This window comes from Musa acuminata, chromosome BXJ1-3, assembly GCF_036884655.1.
Source record: "Musa acuminata AAA Group cultivar baxijiao chromosome BXJ1-3, Cavendish_Baxijiao_AAA, whole genome shotgun sequence".
Taxonomy (NCBI): Eukaryota; Viridiplantae; Streptophyta; class Magnoliopsida; order Zingiberales; family Musaceae; genus Musa; species Musa acuminata.
In genome coordinates, this window is record NC_088329.1 from 36,421,608 (window position 1) to 36,444,624 (window position 23,017).

A 23,017-nucleotide genomic window follows, 5' to 3' on the forward strand; every position below is an offset into this window, starting at 1 on the left:
TCGGTACTTCAAAGAGTGAACAATGGCTACATCAAATTCATAGTCATTCACAAGGTCTATAACCTGTTGTTGAGAAATAGGGAGTTTAATTTCCTTCCCATGTCAAAAAATCTCCAGGCCTTCTTGTTTATCCTGATCCTTGTATCATGCATGATTCACTAAGAAGACGATATCTTTCATCATGAAATCATTGATCACCATAAGGTAGAAAACAGCAAAAAGAAAATACTGTCCTTCTCCTATATAACATGCACAATCAAGCATACAGCAAGTGGAAGAATGGTTAAATACAATACAAGAATGGCTAATCTATCAAACTTACACACATGGATGCATGCATACAACAATGACTAATCTATCAAACTTAGACACATGGACGCAGACAAGAATGATATCACAGAAAGAATGGATCTATGTCTTCTGCAAATAGCATCCTCATCAGTCATCATACTAATTATGGGTTAAAATGTCCATCTTGAAGTGACCAACCTGGCTGACTAGCTGGAAAACCTATTTCCCCACTTGTAACTAGAAGCTGCAGCCTGGTGTCAATGATTGTCTTCATCGTTCCGGATGTCATGCTCCACCCGCAAATTTGTTGATTAATCGAGATAAGAGAGCTACGAAAAACCCCAAGATAGCACCAGCTGTGACCTGAGAAAATGTAACAAGATGGAGCATAGTTTATTGTTAAGATAGAGTTACTCTTAAATCATAGAATCTAATGGTTAAACTATGATTACAACCTAGACACTAAGCCAATCCAAGTAATTTAGGTTGGCACACAACATTTGAGGAAAAATTACTCTGACAGTGGTTGCAAAATGCTTAATTTGCCAATATAAAAGTTGCCAATCAGGGGAAAACAAAGATACTTTGACCATTAGTAGGGCATCGATAACCATTTGTTAAGAATGATAAACAATCTATTGGGACATCGGTTTGAAGTAGAACATGAAAACCTGTTAGTTTGAGAAAGTAGTAATTAGCAATGTGTGTGTACATGTTCATATTCAAGAGAACAAGATGTTCCATGTTGGATGGTCAATAGCTATTAGGCATACAAGTTTACAGCATTGTGTGTCAAACCTGAAGAGGGGTATGGCCAAGAAGTTCATGCAGCGGTCTAGTGTCAGCCAAAGGATGTTCTTCTGGAAGTTGATACACAATTTGATTCAACACCTGGGATGGCAGAAATTAACAGAAGCTATTAATGCAAAAGAGACGAGCAGTTCATTTTCAAAACTGTAAGATACCTTTGAAGGATAAAAAACTAGCAAGCTATTATTCCATAACTAACACATTATTGAAATATTTTGGAAACACTACAAATTTTTTTTATGAATAAGATGGATCAATCACCCTAGATGCAAGGTTTGATACTAGCTCATATTTTAGTATCAAAATGGTTGATGAAATTAAAATGACGACCACATCTCACTTCTGTTTTCTTTCTCTATACTTCTGAAGCATTATGCTATTGTATTCCTGATGAATAGATCGAGGATGCTTGTCAATTACTTGTTATGTTTTATCATGATTTATAACCATGGCATCCTAAAGAGTTTTGAAGAGTTGTTACATATAATATTAATTTTTTAATTGCTCTATGCATGTTGTATTGTATTCTCTCTTTTTTTCAATATTTTGCATATTAAGGTGTCTATATTCTGTTCTACTAGTTTTTTGTATCAGTATCTTGCAAATGAAACATCAGGCTAAAATAGACCTGCCATTTCCTGTTCACTGATTTAAAATCTATCCTAATGCATCGCCAACAAAGATGTGGCTTTGTTTGTAGCAAACTCTCTTGGATGATAGTGCTACTAAGAAGAATAAAGAGAACCAATTTAAATTTTCCAGTAATCACAGCCTCAACAAGCAACAATGCAGATCAACATATTTATACCATCAAAGCAACAAAAGAATACTGTTGCTGGTTAGATGAATGGTATCAGGTTTTAAAATTTTTCGGCAACAAAAAGCTGATTTTCTATCTATATAATCAACGATCTATTTAAGGGTTCAATTTGGGGTACCCAGCATGCGGTTTATGTTAAGTTGCCAGGAGCCTAATTCATGTTTTCAAGTTTGATTAAGATAGTAGTACAAACCCAATAAAATCTAAAACTGCGACATAAAACATCTTGGGCAAAAATTTATGGAAAAACCAACATGCAAGCACCTAACTTGCACTTAGATTAAGATGAAAGTGTATTGGCTCGTATTATTATTGTAAACTTGGACAGAACATCAGCAATATTGGTGTCCAATACAATTCTTAAAACTTTTCTTATTTTAGGTAGGATGTAATTATGCTGTTCACAACTCCACATCAAAGGACCAGTTCACATAAGCCAGCTTGCACCAGCGCACTAACAGATGCTTATAGTCTAGCTCAAAGTTAGTAAGACTCCGGCCACTTTTTGTATCATGTTGGCCCTAACATTACTATGATCACAAGGGATACTGAAAAGGAAACTTTTGAAAGCCATGATGTTATTACATACCTCTGCCTGCTTTCCAGCATGCAGTCGAACACCAAAAGCATCATACATTACCTGCCAATGAGTGGTGCACCCAAAATGTCATTACTGAGTGAAATCAAGCTTTATGACAATGAAAAGACAATAATTTAACTAATAAAAAAAAGTCATCATTTATCCATTAAACTGCTATGAAATCACTGGACCATGTTGGCCATGTGAGAATGGCAAATAAATTTGAGCTTCTCAAAAGAAATGGTCATAAGACAGCAAACTTGCCCAATTTCTATAATTTTCTAGAAATGGTTATGAACTAAGTCAAACATGGCCAAATGACATAAGAAATTAGGATATGTTCGATAAGAAGATACCTGAATACTTCCAGTCTTAAGGCATAAAAGGAGTAATGGTGCACTATCACCCTCCTTTTTTTACTGTTTACCTCAATTTATACAAGAGGCTGATTAGGAACTTAAAGTAATAAAACACAACTTATTCTTAAATGGAGTTAAAGTTAGATGGCAAACATAATCATACATATTATATATAACCACAAATTAAATAATAGAACTTAAATATGATGAAACTAACATAAAACCAGAAAACTCATGTCAGATGTGGTATGATTACAGAGAAATGAACTCCCAACAAACCTAACATTGAATTTGTGTTGCACTAGAATAATCTGTGGGTACTTTAATATTGGAGCCCTTTGACCAAAGGATGACTAACATGGTTGCATTTTCTGATCATGCTCAGATACCAGTGTTAAGCATAACAAGAGGAACAAGGATTTTCAAATTGAACAACAGTTGTAGCAGGAAAGCTTATAACCCAATATTAATAGAAGGCCCTACGAGAAGTTTTCCTTGGACATTGATGGATGGATATGTAGGTCCTACGATACAAATAAATCAAAACAATGGTGACTATATGCGAAGTTGCAAATAGTTTTAGATTTATAGTCTTATCCATATGTGGTTTCAATAAAACAACTTTCTAGGAAATCATATTGAAAGAGAAAGATGGTGAAGAAGAAATAATAAGGAAATATACTTATGGTTTTAACTTTTAAGACACCCTTGTAGAATAGACTACATGCCAAAACTTCTTAATATAATACTCCTTTGAAGTTTGAATATCCATTATTCAGATATTTCTTATTTAACATTTTGTAATTTATATGTCCTCTTTATGGCCATACTTAGAAGGTTCAGATCACAACTTACTGTATCTGATTGTCAATGCCAAATCATGAGAAATGTCAAAATGCAAGGTCATTGATACCAATATATAAATCTTAACAGTTAAGGGAAGGTTAATAGAAGTTTATCATTTTATTGTATAACCAATCCGATGTGCGAATAATGAAAGTTGTGTACCATAGTCAATAGCTAGGTATGGATAGGGAGGTATGGAAAACAAGGTAAGAAATTTAGCATATTTTGACCAATTCAAGGTGAAAAAGGGATTGCTTCCTTGGCAAAACCAGGATAAAGTTAAGCCACAAGTTCCAGATTCAAGACAAATTCATGAGGAAATTTTATCTCTTTAAGATCAACTCCGGCATCAAGAAATTGGTTAATATCAAAACCTTATCCTTTCACTACTTTTTATTTAGCATTGGCATCTAAAAGTAAAGGGTCGAAGTTTCTCATAGACATCCTACATAATTCCACAATCAACTAAATATAATGTCACATGGATTTGCATAGTGACCAAAGATTAAGAAACAAATATGTGGTTTGAGATACATGACAAATGTGAACTTTGGCAATTCACATGTGGATACCATAATAGAAAATCTTATACAATTAAAATACGTAAAGTTTTATATAAGTTCAAGACAAACTTTGGAAAATTGGCTCATTTGTGTAATCATCCCATCAAAGCATCAACATGTAGTGATTATAGTTACAATATTTATGAAAAAAGAAAAACTAAGTGGGACTTACCACAGATGCAAACATCGTTGCTGTAGCAAAAGCAGAACTACCCAAGCCATCTTGAATTCCAATAGCTACTGCTAGTGCTGTCACTGTTGCTGAATGGGATGATGGCATCCCACCAGATCCAATAAGCTGCTTGGCATCCCAGCGTCTTTCCTTATACCTGTGAATCTAATAATGATTATCCATACAAATGACTATTTTATTTCGAGCATTGATGCTTAGAAGAACCATCATACAAATTGTTCAGACAGAGCCGCCAAAGATGAATTAGAAAACTACAATCATGGAATGAAATTCTTGTTTGGTGCTATTATTGAAACCCAGTAGACCAGTGCTATTATTTCGGTGTAATTCATGTACTCGATCAGTATGGTTATGGAGAAGGAGATTGGGAGAATGGCTCAGAGGAAAAGTAAAAGAAATGCTTCCCTTCCATGATTGCAGGCAATTGTCTTGTTCTGTTTCTCTTCCTCCGTTAAATTTTTGCTTTGATGAATCAATCATTGAGCAATCATACAAAAGCAACAATTACCATCAGGGAACGCCTAAAGGTCCTCTCTTTGATCTATATAACATAATATCTAAGCAGTACAGATACACGGCTAGAAAATTGCGGCATCGAACTCCTCAGCCAAACCAAGCCCGGTCAAGAACTAAGCTTTTTAGAACGAAGCATGCCCGAAGTCCAGATCAAGATAATAGAAGCCAGAAAAAGGCACTGAAGAGTCCAAAGATCTCAATTCTCGAAGGATCTCAATGAGCAAGCAAACGTAGCAGGTCACATACCAGGTGGTGAAGACCTTGATGGATTGGGCGATGGCGAAGGCGAGGATGGCCGAGATCAGCGGGTAGTTGTGCAAGACGGGGAAGTAAGGGCTCGATAACGACGGCGATAAAGACGAAGAGCTCTCTAATCCGTTCATCCCTCTCATGGTCGAAGGATCAAAGCAACGGTCGTCTCACTCATTACTATATATGCACTTATTTATGCAGATCGAAGACCGAAATGGGAGAAAAGCAAGATGAATATGCTTGCTTGGATCCGATTGGAGGCTCGAATATGCCGCCGACGGCAGGAAATTGTTCCTTTCAAGCTTCGACATGGGGAGAGAGACTTTTACCTACACGGCACCTATCTACCCATTCTCTTGACATTGCTATCCGCTCCAGTGGGGCCCAACTATAAGACAAAACCTGATCCGAGTCACAAGACAGGTACGTCGCGTTGGGTAGAAACGTATCCTTCTGAGGAGAGGATCATTGTTTCGAACGCTTGCTAATCGAAGCTAATCACGCAACTACGTACGCGTAATTTGACATTCCACATGGGGCCCAAACGTAAGACACATCCAACTCGAGTTTGAAGACAGGTAGGCTACTGGGTACGTCGTCAGTTTTAGTTGTTATGTATATATACATAGTGGCAAACATGTTATTTTCTAGCGTTTTATGAATATACACGTAAAACCAGAACTTAGTGTCGTGGCAACGACTGGTATTGTCTGAATCGTCCGACGTATGTCCGACCACCGCCGGACGTGATCTCGCCCACCATACCAACCGAAGAGAAAAGGAGTCGGGAGTCGCTTACTGCACTCCGCCTCTCTCCTCTATGGCGAGATTTCTCCGAATCGCTTCCCCAAAGCGATGTCTCTTCTCAACGGAGGTTCTTCACTTCTCGCTCCCTCTTCGTTCTAATGTTTGCATCATACTAAGAACATATATGTTCCTTCTTTTGGATTTCTCTATTCTGTTGCATTTGTGTGCAAGGAGTGGTTTTTGGTAGCATAACAAAGCTGATGGGTAGTAGGAATACGGTAATTTTGCATAATCTAGTCAGTGACTTGCTGATGTTGAGGACTATTCTGCTCATCTTGCTGGAAAGAGAGAGAAACGAATTATCAAGAACGAATTTGATTCTAAGGGGTCCAGGTTTTGAGAAATGGATTGGCCTTCTTTTTCTTTTCCTTTTGAAAATTGTTTAATTTGAAGAAGTCGTGAGTTGTTTTGCTTGTTCATGGTTGATGAATAAGTCGATCATCTGGTGGATCATCATGACCTTTTGGTATCCATTAGTAATTTCAAGGGTTAGTGATAATTAAAAGAAGGAAAGGTGTTCTGAGAAGGGGAAACGAGGATTTCTTGATGGTTCTTCTCTAGGAATCAGAGTGGGCTTGCAAGAGATGAGGAACAGGGGATTTTAGGGTTCTGTAACTCGAGAGAGTTTCAAAGTGCTCTTTCAGAGAAGGTATGTGTGGAGCCGAGAAACAAGGGGTATAACTCAAGAGAGTTCAATATGGCTCTTTCAGAAGGGGAAAAGAATTCCATGTTCTTGAAGGATGTGATAAAGTGACCTTGTGCTTCACACCTGCTTACACATAATCTGGAATGGGTTTGTGTATAATTATCGAAGAACTATTTGAATTGGAGAAATCTGCTCAGTCTCTGTCCATAGTTTTGTGACGTGTCAGGTATAAAGTAGAGGCGGCTTCACAGTTTTGGATAATTGATAGAGTTATCAGGTAAATTTGTAAAATCTGAAGGTCAATTGTTCACGACTTAGGACAAGACTATACTTTATTTTTTGTACTTGGGAATTTTTGGATCTTTTGAGAGTCTCTTTGTGTACTTTGTATGTTATATCAAGGTATGCAATTTCGAATAATATCGTCCGGTACGAGCGGTACGTATCAGTCCGTCAGCTGACCGGTACACGGACCGTCCATTACCGGACGGAACGATATATATATATATATATACACATACACATACACATACACATACACATACACATACACATACACATATATATATATATATACATATATATGAGGCGACGATACCCCGCATGGGAGAAGGAAAAGGCGACGTCGCCTTTTATAAAAATATATATATATAAATATATATAATCTCTTTATATATAAATATATATTTATTAATTTATATATATATATATATATATATATATATAAACGAGGCGACGTCGTCCCGCCTGAGAGAAGAGAGAGGCGACGTCGCCGAATTATATATATATATACCGCTCGGTATACAATATCGTACCGTTCCCAACAAACGTAAAAACTCCGTACGGTATGATATTGCATACCTTGTGTTATATTGTAGGCATTTTAACTATTCTTCCTTTGCTGGTGCTTGTGATCGCCACTCTTGAACATTTGGAGCATTTGGGAGTCTCTTTGAGTAATACTTATTGTGTTCTTCATTCTTACCTGGTTATAATGTTATACTATTGGTGTTGTAACTCTTTTATCTTTGCTAGTGCTCTCGGTTATCTCTTTTAGAAGTTAAGCTTCCCTTTTCCCTAAGAAAGGATGCATGAAATTCTGTGAGATATCTTTATTGAGGTTTAGACTTTTAGATGTCTTCCATGCCAGGACTCGACCAAATAGACTCATTGTCCGCTTAAAACAATATTTCAAAACTTTAACACGTGGTTAAAAAATATTAAGCTTGAACTACTAGTAATCAGCCCATCTAACGATCCTACTTTGTTTGGTGAACTATCCATGGAGTTGTCTGCATTTTGTTAAAACTTGCTTTTTCCATTGTGTATTGTTGGACAAGTTACACCTTTTGTTTACTGGGACAGATTGATCTTGGTTTTTTTAATTAAAATAGTCCATGTATGAGTAAAGGTCCTTTTAATTCCTTGTATGGTTCCTTTGGCTCATTACTTGAACTTTTCATAAATGGCTATGTTGGTTTTAGCAACCATCATAAGTCTATGACAGTCCATATTAGTGCCATGGTTAAAAGAAACTGATTTTTGCTAGATTAAGTTTATAGACACTTTTGATACTGGTGTTGGTTGTCTGATATGGGTGCTTATATATGTCTGCGTATTTCTGATAATATAAATGAACAATGTAATTTGCACAAATCTTTTCTCTCATCAGTGGCCACACGAACTTTGCCAATAACCAACTGGGCATTGCATTTTAATATTTAGATTTTAGAATACTAGACAGATCAAAAGGCTTGTAGAGAATATTCCATGGATGAATATGGGACTTACCTCAAACCTATAAATGACTTTCTTGTTGTATGTGTAAAACATTCCTTTCATTTCACAAAAGTTAAATTAGGTATAAATCTTCAAATTCTTATGTGCTTTAAGCATGGCTTCTATCATTTGGTATATTGTTTAAACTTTAAATTTCCTTTTTTACTGTGTACCATTTTCTTGCTCCTGGCAGGTCTATAAACAAGGAGTGTTGGGCACTCTGTTTCAGTTATGCAATTTCTCTTCTAAAGGTGCTGAAACATTTTTTTTCTATATCCTTATATGAAAATGCATGCGTAATTTTTCAATATAACAATAGACCTAATTTGATTTTGTTTTCGTGAATCCCTTTAGCTAAATTAATTTCATGTTGGGCAAAAGGTGTGTCGCTATATGGTCAAACTTTCAACTTCATATTTTTGCAGGTTGTGTTGCAAGAACATTCACCTCTGATACATTTTCTTATACTGGATTCCGTATTTGGTTTTTTGTGCTTATTAATCCCTAGGTCCTTCTCTGAAGATTGAGAACTTGCGAAGAATTTTGTGGCTGTATATGTGTGCGCTTATGTCTTTTGTGATCATTAAATTATTTTTTGTTCCTTTTTCTGCACTTGAGAAGCCAGCTTCTGTTGAAGTGCATAGCAGACAGCAGTTTTGAAGCTTCAACCTCAGGCTGATACTTACTTTAGGTGAACAATGATTTCTGTAAGGGATCAATATCACCTGACACTACTTAGCATTGGGATACTTATCCATTAACTTGAGTTGGCAAGTTAGCTGTTTTTTGCTGTTGGAGACTTTTTTCTCTATCCCTCCCAACTTTTAATGGTTGTCATGTCTTCTAAAGCTGTTCCAGCACCTTTAATGTTGCGATTTTTGTCTATATGATGATGAAGCTGCTTCCACCAGCTGTCAGTATCTATCATTTGATTGAGCTTCTTGTTAGAGTATGATGGTGAATGGACACATATTCATGCATTCAATGCCTTCATTCTTGTATGTCTTTCTCTTTCTCACTCTCTTTTTTCTTTTTTGGGAACTATGAAGATCACAGAAACTAAATTACTGCAGGGGTGCGTTAGAGGATTGGTAAAACAGAAAGTTTCACTGACCAGACTTTAGTCTAATGGTTTCATCCTCACCCTCTAGAAGTGGTTCCTTATTCAATTCTTGGGAGATGTTTTTCAACTATTTATATACTTCTATGATGGTGTTTCATTGACAAGACAATAGTAAACCATGAATATAGTAATTTTGCAGCGAATAAAAATTTGGAGCTTTAAGTTTGTTTCTGTTGTAAGGCTAGATTCATCACTTATTAAATCTGCATGCTTATTGTCAAACAACTAGCTGTTGTATTCTTCTTTGGCAAATATCATCTGTACTCCAAGAATGGTATTAATGTGATATTTTTGACCTCCTTATCCTATCGTTTCTTAGTTGGTGTCTAATTTGTTTTTAAAATTGGCTATTCAACTTTTGGATGATACGAACCGAGCTTGCAACTCTTTCTATCCTAGGAGGAGGAAAATCAAAGTCAAATGGAAGTGGTTCGGGTGAGGATAATATTTCTAAGAAAGACCTGGCTCTACAACAAGCCTTGGATCAAATAACCGCTCAATTTGGTACAGGGGCAATCATGTGGCTTGGTCGTTCGCATGCTCCTAGAGAAGTTCCTGTAGTGTCAACAGGCTCTTTTGCATTGGATATAGCATTGGGCATTGGTGGGCTTCCAAAGGTCATTAAGAATTGAGATTTAGTTCTGGAATGATTTTTAAGATGTTCTTGATTGAATTTTTTCTCATGTTCTCAAGTAGAACCTCTTAATGACGTCATTTATCATGGATTTTTCTGATCCCAAATGTCTTTTTCTGCAATAGATTGACAGAAAAAATGTGCACTGCAACATTTTTTTATTGTTCTAGTTTATTGAATATAGTACCAGATAATCTAAAAAATGTGGCCTCTATTTGCAAGTATTGTCTAAATGTGACTTGCATGTTTAGGTTAGATTATTGCTTTTGAGTTTTGGAATTTCAGAATAACTAGCAAGAAGCCGAGAACCAAATTTCCCTTTTCCGTTCATGCTCTGGATATTAGTTCAATAATGATGCAGATCTGTCATGTAATAGCCTAGTAGACATAAAGGTGCCCCGTGTTTGTTTCTTCTTTTTTTTTTTTTTGCAGCTTTAGTGCCATCAGGACACTTACATGATACTGAGGTCTGAAGTGAAATACGGAAGGTCCTAACTTGGATTAAGGAAATTTTACAGTAGAAACAGACTAAAACTTGATTATAAAAAGGATAAAAAACAAGGATGATGTAAGGGCCGTGCCAACTGAGCATCATAACTTCAAAAATAGTTCAACCACCTTGTTTTCACAGCTGAGACATAATTCAAACCAAGTTAGGTTTTTAGACTTCTTGGGCTCGGACTTATTGACACTTAGAAAGGATTAAATATGATACAAGTAGCTTACTTTTCCTTTAGATGTACCAGATTAATGGTCTGTGGATAGTCCAACTGATATTGGATTGAAAGTAGCCTAGCTATCTGGATGTGCACACTTATTATATGTACTATATCTTTACATGTATATGCACAATAATTAGGATTTGATTTCCATCAGAATCTAAATTATGACATATGCCGTTATGTGTACATTTACATTGGGGAAAAAAGAGTTGAGATTCATTGGTACATAGATCATCCTGGAACTCTTTTATTGTCCGAGGACACATTGTATGCCCCACTTCTTGCATTAGGTATGTGTTACATTTGTGAAGAGTTTCTTCTCCTCGGTTTACCTATAATTTCGCCAAAAGCCCTCGAAAAGTTTCATATCATAAATTTGCCTCAAAAGTTGGATTACTTTTATGAATTTCCTTTTAGATAAAGATGTTCTGGTTTCATTAAAAATTATCCATGTTAAATTAGTATTATAATTGTAAATCACCCTTCACTACCTTAATGTCTTGTGCATGCTAGTATACTTGTATCCTAATATACCTAAGGAAATAGTGTAAGAATTTGTTGTTTCAATCGACTAGCCATGTCATAATTTATTAATACCATTTTGTCATTTATGCACCAGTTATGCATAGCGTGTTATGTCTTATGCATTCCATGATCTTTCATAACAGATTATAGGAGTAGAAGTCTTTTGATTCTGTTGAAAATACTGTGTTTGAATTTCTTAATGCTATACTAGGGTTTATTTACTTGTGTCCTGATATAGCTATCGCATACCATGCTAGAATATAACTAGTACTAGAATACTTTATTTTAGTGATGCATACTGTTTTATATTCAATGCATACCATGCCATGTTATAACAAATAATAGAATGTTGGTGGTGGACATGCCATTAGAGATGAAGGTGATGATAAGGGTAGTGGTGTTAGCAAAAGGAGAATGCAGAGGATGCACGGTGGTGATTGCTTGTGAGGAGGAGAAGGTGGTTGGGGCCTCGCCATGGGAGGCATAGGTATTAACGATAATACTAGTGTCACGAAGATGGTGACAAGAGTGATATTGTCAATGATGAGAAGAACGTGGAGTATGTGATGGTGATGGTCATTGTGAGGAGAAGATTGTGGCGATGATGGTGGCAGTGGCAGCAACACCCTGAGAAGCATAAGTGGTGATGTTATTGAGGAGAATGATGGCATGGTGGTTGTTGTATGCGACGAGGCGGTGATGGTGGCAGCAACAATAAGTGCTAATGTGTGGATGAGGATGGTTGCACCAACAGAAGGTGGTGGTGGAGTCTCTGATGATGATAGGTGCTAATTTGTTGATGGGAATGATGAGTTGTTTTTGCCTTTTTGGCTGTGTCCATGTGCTAGGGGAGGAAGAAAACCTCAAGATTATGAGGTGGAAAGGAGAAAGAAAAGAGGTAATTTCATAGATGAGGGCTCTTTTCAAATCCTCCACTTGCTGCAAACTAGATCGTGGTTCTGGAAAACATTAGTGGTCTGCTACCAAACAAAGAATTGCTATCTTAGGGTTTTAGAAGATCTAGGCCAGATTTTTGCAATTTTCCAAAAGGTGCTTGTTTGTGGCATTATGGAAAGCTATGGGCTTGTTCGTGCAAATTGCTTAATTAGAAAGTTTCTATCTAAAGTAACTTGAACTCTACTGGAGACATATGCAGGCTTGATAAGACTCAAAAGTCTATTTATATCACCACCCCTCTCTGCAGAAAGAGGACTCAACATACATTTGTCTGAAATTACAAACCACCTCGCACTTAAAAAGATTAATGTAATGATACAGTAAATGCAATTTGATGTTTATTCTAGATTTTACATAACATTCAAGAATCTTTAAGCATACTATATATCAAGGTCTACTGTATCGAAGCGTACCGCCCGTACTGGGCGATATGTACCTGTCCGACAGATTATCGGTGCGCGGACCGTCCGGTACCGCTACAGTGCTAGTAGCACTGCTACAGTATAAAAATAAAAAAAATATTCGATACGCCCTGATGTACCACCTGGTACACCGGTACCATACCGTACCGAGCCCGGGTCGAAACGCCGGTACGGTACGGTACAGCGAACCTTGCTATATATACACCATGGTTTCAGCACTGACCAATATTTATCGGTCTGAACAAAGAGCACTACTGGATCATATAGATTGTTACCAATTAATATTTATTTTTTAAAACCATTCATTATACTGGTATTATATCAGTTTGGTATATTACTCAAACAAATATTAGATCGAGATTTAAATCTTTGCTATATATAACTTTATTGATGTTTAGCGTATGTCGCTGTTTGGATATATCAAGATAAAAGATGGCCAAAATTGGGATGTGTGAAGGATTATCTTTGAATAAATAGGTAATGGGTACAAATGTGAAATGATGCCTTCTTGTGTCTAGACATAATTTATTGTCTCATGCTGTTCCATTTTTCTTAGTCCTAAGACACAGCATAGCGGATTTTTTGAAATGTTCTTTGAGTTAGTTTGCTTGATTTTCATGTCAGATTGTTCTTGGGGCTAGACTTAACTGAGATTATCATGCTGTTCCATTTTCTTACTGCTAACCTTTTTGAAGAAAATGTTTCCTGGGTTCTTCCCTCTTTGTTGTGTCATCTTTGTTGGATTTTCTAAAACTTGTTCTTGTGGTAGGACTTGAAACCCCAAAACCATACAACAATACAAATGTAGTTTCACTCGGTGACATTAGCTAGGACTTGTCGGTCATGGTTCTGTTATTGAATCACATTTTAATAATCTTCTTATTGCTTGATTGTTTGTTTCCTTTCGATTATCTTGTTTGTGCATACAGATGTTTATGATGGATGCCGAGTGTTCCAATTTTCAAATAGTACAATAAATATCATATTGTTATTTAACTTATCTTAGCTGGTCCCTCATTCTGGGGGGGTCAACTCCCACCCTGTATCTTAGATCACCCATCAGTTTATTTATCTTATTACACATTAACAGGGACGTGTTGTGGAAATTTATGGCTCAGAGGCTTCTGGGAAAACAACTCTTGCTCTGCATGTGATTGCTGAGTCACAAAAGAATGGAGGTAACTTTGGCTACCATGTCATGCTTTGATCTCTTAGTGTACTTGTTTAACAATTTAAAGGTGAAAACAAATCAAAATCCCTTGACCTTTCCCTACTTGCAGGTCATTAGATCTTTAAGTTATTTATATTTCAGTATTTTTTTATAGTACTTCTCTGTTTCTCTTCCACAGGTTACTGTGCTTTTGTAGATGCTGAGCATGCTCTGGATCCATCATTGGCAGAGTCCATAGGTGTTAAAACTGAAAACCTACTCCTCTCACAGCCAGATTGTGGTGAGCAGGCACTTAATCTTGTGAACACTCTGATCCGAAGTGGTGCTGTTGATGTTGTGGTTGTGGACAGTGTAGGTAGAGGGATTTATAACTTCTGTTTACCACTTAGGCTTTCATTCTTCTTCCTTCTGTAGTATGGTTCTTATGTATAGTTTTCAAAATTTAGTACCTGGTTCTGCCCTACTTTGCAATATGCACGATTTCTGTTTGCTTAGTTTGATTCTAAAATTTACTTACATCTGATGTAAAATGATTTTGCATTCCAGTCAGGTTAAAGTCTCACAGTAGTCAAAAATAATGAGTTTAGGAACAAATCAAGAAAGCAGGATCATGAGAACTCTCTTCTATTGCATGAACTTTAGATGAAAGTAAGAAGCTTTATTTGGATAGTAAAGGAGTAATTTGGATACCCCTACAAATTTATTTAGGTGTTAAGACCAAAATCAATGACATGAACATGCATCTGAATAGGAAAAATTCAGTTAAACATGACACAATGGTGATCAAAATGTTTCAAATGTGGTGCAACCTTTGATTGTTAGTGGGTGAGAATGCTTAAGTTATTAAGCTTCATTAGTTTAAGCAAGTTCTCTTTGTTGCTTATCATCATTGAAATGCAGAAATAAGGTGTCATGAATACCTTGCATTTGATAGCAGAAAAGTGGATGAATTGAAATTTTTTTGTAGGTATACTCATCTTAAGGCCATCAAATAACTTTTAGACATATCCCACTTGATGTTTGGCAGAATGGAAAGCTTCAGGTTAGGAGCATCACCCGAGTTTAATGATGTCACATGAGGGTAAGATGCTGACATTGTACATATGCTAGTGTATTATTATTAAACTATAAGATGATATTCACACATTCCCTACTGATGAATATGTCCATGATTCATTGTGGCATGTTGGTTTTAGCAGTGATGACAACCTTAGCCCTAGATCAAGTGAGCTGGGTGGTGATCTTTGGGTGGAACATGGTGAAGGTGGCATTTCATGTAGTTAGCTATCACTATCAGTAATTTTAGGAAATTAGTTCTTTTTTATTGTAGCATTTCTGATAAGGTACTTCTTGAAATTTGCTGTTGCACTGTTTTCCTGTAGGTATTACTCTTTAAGATATAAAGTCATGAACATCTATCATTGTGACATTTTCTGAGTGATGCTTAGCCATCGCATGTAGTGTTTTTGTTGAATATTATTTTCTTTTGCTAACTTGATCAGATTGATCAACATTTTCTTGTTTCTTCCACCTTTTCATTTGAATTTCAGGTGGCAGCTCTTGTGCCTAAAAGTGAGCTAGATGGTGATATGGGAGATGTGCATATGGCCCTTCAAGCAAGACTGATGAGCCAAGCTCTTCGAAAGTTGAGCCATTCTCTATCTCTCTCCCAGACAATCTTGCTATTTGTAAATCAGGTAAATCTAAAATGAGTTTTGAGCATGTTTTTTGGATGATATGGTGGAATTTTCTTTCTGGGACTGTCATAGTGTCTATCTGGAAGTAAATTGAAGTGATGTATTTCTCTTCCTGTTTAGATCTGTTCTGTTAAACTCTTCTAAACAGGACTAAGGTGCAACATACACTTGACTGCTCAATTGTCTATGTCATAACACAAAGCTCACCTACTGCAATGCTCAATGGTCATGTCCATAATGCACAAAAATCAACCTGTGGAGTCTAAGATTGGAAGGTATTGTTTATCTATTGCCATTGTGGGGGAAAGGTTAAGGAATAGTCCCACATGGCTAAGAGGTTTAAGAGTTGGGCCATATGTAGTAACCTTGACAATCTAGATCTTTGGGTTGTAAAGGTTCGGGCGGACTTATAACCAAATAATTTATTTGGTTCGATTGAACCAATTAGATCTAACATCAACGGTTACGGAGTTCGATTGAGACCTGTCCATGCATGAGCCAGGATCTGCCGTACCGCTCGGTATACCCGTACCGGTCCGACAGGTTGTCGGGTACTGTAGTAGTGCTACAGTACTCGGTACACCTGGGTGTACCGCTCGGTATACCGTACCGTACCGGTACCGAGCCTAGGTCCAATTAGATCTAACGTCAACGGTTACGGAGTTCGATTGAGACCTGTCCATGCATGAGCCAGGATCTGCCGTACCGAGCCGTACCGCTCGGTATACCCGTACCGGTCCGACAGGTTGTCGGTACGCGGACCGACTATTACCGGTCCGAGAGTATACCGTACCGTACCGGTACCGAGCCTAGGTCGAAATACCGGTACGGTACGGTATTGCGAACCTTGGCATGAGCCCTAATGCAGAAACTCTTTCTCACTTCGTTTATGGGACTAATTACATATTACCCCTAAAACATCTAGGTGGTGGATGCAGAGCGACGACGGAGCACCCTGCGGCTCCGTCATAAAGTGGCATTTGCGGCATGGAGTCATCGGTGCCAGTCTCGAAAGTATCAAGACCTTGCAGTTGGCTCCCCTACCTGCTCTCCAGAACCCTCGACGAGGGCAATAATGGAGCGATACGCTTCAACGAAGAGGAGGTTGTAAAGAGTTGCAGTCGTGTGCTGGGCAATGATGGGGGAGAGGAGGCGAAGGGCGGCGGCAACTGGGCAATGATGGGGGAGAGGAGGCGAAGGGCGGCGGCGAGGGTGTCAAGGATGCCCAAGGTGCACATAAGCACCTCACAGGTGGAGATGAAGAGGTTGAGGAGGGCAACGACGGTGTTCTCCTGGGCCTTTCCCGTGGACGAGTGGTGGTAGTGGTTGTTGAGGAGGTGGGCAGTAAGGAGGCGCACGGTGTTAGTGTCGGTGTCAGCGAGGGGGGCACACATCTTTGGGTCCTGCTTTGATAGGCGGCAGATCTCCGTGATGGCTTTGGCAACGGACTTTGATTTCGTGGTGACGGAGCGCCGTTGCAGATGCAGAGTGATGAAAGACTCGGCAACTGCGTTGGCATCGACGTCAGCAGTGCCACCGTCCGCCACCACCAACTAGAACGTTAAAATTATATTTTTTGCCTTTATTTTCGTGTTTTCGTTGGTAAAACTGACGTCGTTAGAATAAATGGACATAGTTGTTTCACTTCCATAACTATAGGGATGTCAATGTAACTATTTAAAGCGTAGGGACCAGGATGTTAAAGGTAGCTAGCTGCATGGGGTAACCTGTAATTAGCCCTCGTTTCTGCACGGCTGCGGAGTTCCTCCCATCACCGAACGACTGCAGCAACGGCAATGACAGCGTCTTCCTTCGACAGCAGTGACATCTTCCTCCAGCAGCGACGCTAGCGACAACGTCTTCCTCTGGCAGCGGCTTCTCCTCCCTCCCGGTATATCTCTCCTCCCTTTGGCAGCTGCTTCTCCTCCTCCCTCCTACCTTCTTCCTCGTTCACCACAGCCCTCCTACGTTCACTGCAGTCTCTTCCCTCTTCCTTCTTCCCCTCCCTCTTCCCGGTTTATCACTGCCTTCTTCCCCTTTCACTGCTGCCTTCTTCCCCCTTCACTGCAGCCCTCCTATAGCCTCTTCCCTCTTCCCCATTCATCACTGCCTTCTTCCCCATTCACCGCAGCCATCCTACAGCCTCGTCCCTCTTCCCCGTTCACTGCTGCCTTCTTCCCCGTTCACCGCTGCCACTTCATTGCTGTTTGTCAATTTAAACTTAGAATAGCTGCCTGCCTGCTGTAGTGAATCATTTGTAAAATGTTGATTATTATTGCTATTACTGTAGTGATTAGTGCTACTTTTTAGTGTTTTGGATTGTTGTTGCAGTCAAGGTTTTTAACTTCGTACCATACCGGTGTGCCGAGCTTTGCTCGGTATGGTACGGTACAGGGTATCGAGCGGTACGCCTAAAAATGGGTATAAAACCCTTTGAGTTCGACATCCTCAATAGAAATGAGCGACGACGAAGGTGGTTTACAAAGGCGGCTCTGGGTCGAGTTCCATCGTCCAACGATGTCGCTATGAGAGGAGTTATGACGAGATTAGAAGCAGAGGAGTCAAGGTCAGAGGGAGGCAGCTTCTTCTTCCGCAAGGGTTTCTTCAAGTGGCCATGGTTCTTGATGACAAGGTTGGCGAGGGAGGTCAGGACCAGAAGCGGAGTCATCAAAGTCGGAGGGAGGCAGCTTCTTCTTCCGCGAGGGCTTCTTCAATCGGTCGCGGTTCTTGACAACGTGGTCGGCAAGGGAGATTGGGACTAGAAGCAGAGGAGTCAAGATTGGAGGGAGGCAGCTTCTTCTTCCGCGAGGGCTTCTTCAAGCGGCTGCGATTCTTGACGACGAGGTTGGCAAGGGAGGTCGGGACCAGAAGCAGAGGAGTTAAGGTCGGAGGGAGGCAACTTCTTCTTCCGCGAGGGCTTTATTTCTCTCGTTATCACTTGATATCAACCGATACAGGTCGGTAACGTCGAAATTTCGATCGTTACCCCCGATACAGTCCCATATCACCCAATACAGAGCCAAAAGACTGATACCGCCTAGTAGCGGGCGGTCCACGTACCGGTTTGCTGGCGGACCGGTCCACGTACCGCTCATATCAGGCGATACAGAACGTTATTAAAATCCTTGGTTGCAACTTTAGATGGTGACAAGATTGAAGATGATGAACTGGATTTTAATGATCTTTGATGTTAATCTTATTTTATTTTATCATTTTGATATTGAATATGGACAATATAGTTTGGTACTTTAAATGAATGGAAGTTTGATGTGTTTTAGTATTTTATTTTTTCATTTTCGCTACTCAAACAATTTTTGATTTAGTTTATTTTTTATTAATCATGATATATAATTTTTAAATTATAATATTTGGGAGCGTCTCGTTTCGCTCGATTGAGCACCTAGTGCCTCGGGCATTTTTGGATTGTGGTGCCTTTGGATGCCTAGCACTTTTAACTATACTAGAATGAATAGAGTTTTACAACAGCAGGTACTGCACTTAGTGAAGTTAATAAATGCATCTGACCTAGATCATTCAACAACTCTCTAAAAAAAAGTTTGAGAAAAATGAGGTTCATGTATGGAGGGGAAGACAAGCCTCACTCATCAAATAGGAGAAAGAGGAGACGAGCATTCAGACAAGAAAGAGGAAAATGTTGTGAAAGGAAAATATGCTAAATTTGTCATAAGATAAGATAAAGTTTAGTCTCACATAGTTAAGAGTTTCAAGAGTTGGCTAAATAAATTGGAGTTGGTAGTGTCTCATATGTCATAAATTGTTTATATTCTAAAGTCTAAACAATATAAACATTTGAGTTTTATTGGTGTTTAATTATCATTTTGGTGCCTTGACTAATTTGGCTCACTATTCATTATTCGATTCTAACAGATATCGTATCTCCTTTTTCTAGGCAAACTAACCTTCCACTAAGACAACTTGCAAGTGTAATGAGGAGTCAGCAGAAGAAATGGCTTGAGAACTTGGTCTATGTCAATAAGGGAGGGTTAGGAGGATGATGGCTGTAAGGGAAATCTATAATTCCAAAGGATGATGAATGGAAAACAGCCTGCAAACTAATTTTATCCTGTTAATCAGAAACATTGTTCAGCTCATGTTGCGGATTGTTGATTCAAATCACATTAAAAGTGAACTACATTGTATTTGTTTGTTCATTTTTGAAGTGAATAAATTAACTAGCTTGATGAGACAAGGGCAATTCTTGAATTTCAAGATCACTGCCTATCCATTGAATGGTGGTCGGTAGAGTTTGACATGGAACCTTTTCTCAAAGGCTGCCTAGGAATTAAGTTTATGGGGTTCATTGTGCCAACTAACACACCCCTCCTAGCATTAGTGGATAGGGAAAGAATGTCTAGTCATCTTAAGCATATTGTACTAATGATGTATTTCTTAATTCTTACATTGGTCTTATGGCCTTGAATCCAAAATCCATTTGAACAAGAATATCAGATGTTGGACATTGTTCAACAACATTTTAGTAAAGTATAATTGGAGAAATACTTATTCCAAATTGTTATGTTCACTACTCTTTGAAAGCAAGAATTATTTTGTGCAATTTTTTTGAAGTTTCAACACTAAAGTTCAGTTGTGTTATGGAAGTTAAATTATTGTTTTTATAGGTAAGATCGAAGCTGAGCACATTTGGAGGATTCAAAGGACCAACTGAAGTTACTTGTGGTGGCAACGCCTTGAAGTTTTATGCATCTGTTCGATTAAGTACTAAAATAGCAGGTCTCATTAAAAAAGGTGAAGAGGTAATTGACCTTTTTATTTTTCTTATGACTTGTGAATCAGGATGTTTCAGGTACATAAATTAGTTATTTTGTAGAAATTGTTCGTGACTGTGGTTCACTGCATGATGTTACAATGTGGTAAAATTAACCCTTAATATTTTAGCTCAAAAGTTTGGTTCAGGTATATGATTCTCTTTTGGACCTTAAAATTAAACTTTATATGATTTTTTTATTGAATGCCTAGTGAATATGGTTGAAAATTTGGACCTTAAGTTTTAGATGGATGTTCGATAAAGAAGAACTTCACTTGTAAATACGTAAACTACATACTAGTTTTAAACATGGTATGACTTCTGATTTAGAAAATAATTTATCAGCACATCTTAGCTATATAGAGTTGGTTATGAGTAATTCTTTCCATTACGATGTTTAAGGTACCCTTTAATGTGGCCCAAATTTGGCAGATGCATATTTCACTGTTGAACAGATTTTAGCTAGAAATTAAAATACATACCTCTGAATATGATACAATGGAACCTTTGAGCAGTAATAGAGTAAATCTAAAAGTGAAGGAAGTGAAAGCATGAGAGAAAAAGGATATGTGGAGGACTTTAAAATTTTCTTTTCTCTATGTGACAAATTTCCTTTTTTAAGCTTTGCAGAACATATATAGGATCCATAAGTTCCTGATGGGATGCCTTGTTTCTAGGGATATCTTTAATAATTGAGATGTTTCTCATTTTGAGGAATAATTAACATAAAAGTTTATTCGAAATGTAAATGCATGCAAGTTTATGCTCCTGGATGTGGAAGTAAACATCACAACTACTTTAGTTTTTTAGTACTCACTCCTATTTTCTTGATTGATTATGATGTTATCTCTAGATTCTCTACAGTATTTCACTGGTGGGTTTTTAGGTGCTAAAATTATATTTTCTTACAGAGCTCCTTTGTAAAATTGGTTTGATGAAGTACTTGATGAAAAACTTGTGTTTTCTCTTGCAATGCAAACATGTCTTGGTTATTTGGCAGGTTTTAGGTACCCAGATCAAGGTAAAAATTGTGAAGAACAAGCATGCTCCTCCTTTCAAGGAAGTGCAGCTTGAACTTGAATTTGGGAAAGGGATAAGCCGTGACTCAGAGGTTATAGAGTTAGGCTGCAAGCATCAGTTCATTACAAAAACAGGGGTTGCGTATTACTGCTTAAATGGTCAAAATTTCCATGGTAAAGATGCCTTAAAACGTTATTTTGCTGAAAATGAAGTTGTCCGGGAAGAGCTGATGATCAAGCTCAAAGAGAAACTGACACAGGCTGATACAAATAACAGAAGTTACAAAGATGAAATCTCAAGCAAAGATACACAGGAGGAAATAATTTCCATGCAGACTACTGATGAGGAAGTGGTTGCTGAGGTTGAGGCTCAAAGCATTAGTACATAAAGATGATGCTCATGGCACATAAAAGCCTATGCCATTGGTCTATGCTAATCTAAATTCACCTGGTTCTGTTCAAGCTTTTGGTGAAATCCCAAGTAAAATTTCACAAGATTTTGTCTGGGAGGTTGGAATTCCTAGCAGCAAGTTCACATCTCGAATTCAAAACGATCCTAAGTCGGTGTTTGTTCCTATTATCCAGCATCCAACAATCTTTCAAAAGTTACCTTGGAGATGATGAGAGCAAGGTCGTGTATGAAGTCACTGGAACACTACTCCTAATTGTATATATTATAGTGGCTACATCTTATTCCACAGTCTTGTGGTCTTTTATCCAGGTTTTGTCTTGTGAGTCTCAATGTTGAAGAAATAGCAGCAATGAAAACTGATAGATACACCACAGCCTGCTACAGAGCCAACTTCTTCATCATGGAGAATTGGAGATTACAGTCCTTAGTACCTTTTTGGTAGGCTTATGCCATACATAAATCTTTCGGTTTTTTGTTTAATAAGTGATGAAGACGAAATTTGATCCGAAGATGCTATCGATAGTTAAAGCATTTACCAGCCATACGTAAATATCGTCAGTCATTCGTCCGCGGATGTATCTCAATTGCTTTTTGTTTGTATTATTTTAGTAGATCAGATCTGTTGAAGAGTAGAACAAATGTAAGTTTCTACATAGTTGCTTGTAGTAGCATTTCTAAATTTTTACCAATCTGGCTTCCAGTGATGTCTTTATATAGAACATGAAGCTGTATATTGATGCTTATTTATTATATGGAGATTACAAAAGAATACAAACAAGGTGCATTTAAATATTATTTATTGAATATTTTATTGGTAATCATATATGATAATAGAAAACTAACAATAGATGCAGATATCATAGATTTTGTTCATATCACTGGGACAATTAATATAAAGGAAGATTAGCTATAAGAGGAAAGGTAATGAAAATAATACTAAGATATGAAATATATATATATATATAGGTAAAGTTATTTTCTTAATTGTAATTATAAAAGGAATATTTAATTAGAAAAAGAGTGAGATGGGAGCATGAAAACCACTATTTCTCAATTATAGATATTTAAATAAATAAATAATTGACTT

The 23,017-nt window shown here is 37.8% G+C and overlaps 2 protein-coding genes across 9 annotated transcripts; one reads left to right on the forward strand and one right to left on the reverse strand.

Annotated features, from left to right (window-relative positions):
• Positions 1-217: 217 nt before the first annotated feature.
• Positions 218-5,523, reverse strand: LOC135626846 (uncharacterized). 2 transcript variants are annotated; one of them, XM_065132580.1, is made up of 5 exons: positions 5,225-5,519; positions 4,442-4,598; positions 2,511-2,561; positions 1,090-1,182; positions 218-654 (listed from the first exon to the last, which is right to left on the reverse strand). In XM_065132580.1, the coding sequence occupies exons 1-5, from the start codon at positions 5,368-5,370 to the stop codon at positions 577-579; spliced, it is 525 nt and encodes a 174-aa protein (XP_064988652.1). In that variant the 5' UTR covers positions 5,371-5,519; the 3' UTR covers positions 218-576. The 2 variants fall into 2 exon arrangements, with proteins under 2 accessions (XP_064988652.1, XP_064988662.1); XM_065132590.1 differs by lacking the exon at positions 2,511-2,561 and having other exon boundaries at positions 5,225-5,523.
• A 290-nt stretch (positions 5,524-5,813) lies between these two features.
• On the forward strand, positions 5,814-22,619 carry LOC135584397 (DNA repair protein recA homolog 3, mitochondrial-like). 7 transcript variants are annotated; one of them, XM_065132520.1, is made up of 9 exons: positions 5,814-6,104; positions 8,656-8,713; positions 9,985-10,020; positions 10,096-10,202; positions 13,936-14,023; positions 14,195-14,367; positions 15,567-15,713; positions 20,354-20,488; positions 21,500-22,619. In XM_065132520.1, exons 1-9 carry the CDS (start codon positions 6,051-6,053, stop codon positions 21,905-21,907), a joined length of 1,206 nt encoding a protein of 401 aa, XP_064988592.1. In that variant the 5' UTR covers positions 5,814-6,050; the 3' UTR covers positions 21,908-22,619. The 7 variants fall into 7 exon arrangements, with proteins under 7 accessions (XP_064988592.1, XP_064988570.1, XP_064988603.1 ...); XM_065132498.1 differs by having other exon boundaries at positions 9,985-10,202; XM_065132539.1 differs by lacking the exon at positions 8,656-8,713 and having other exon boundaries at positions 5,816-6,104; positions 21,500-22,301.
• The last annotated feature ends 398 nt before the right edge of the window (positions 22,620-23,017 follow it).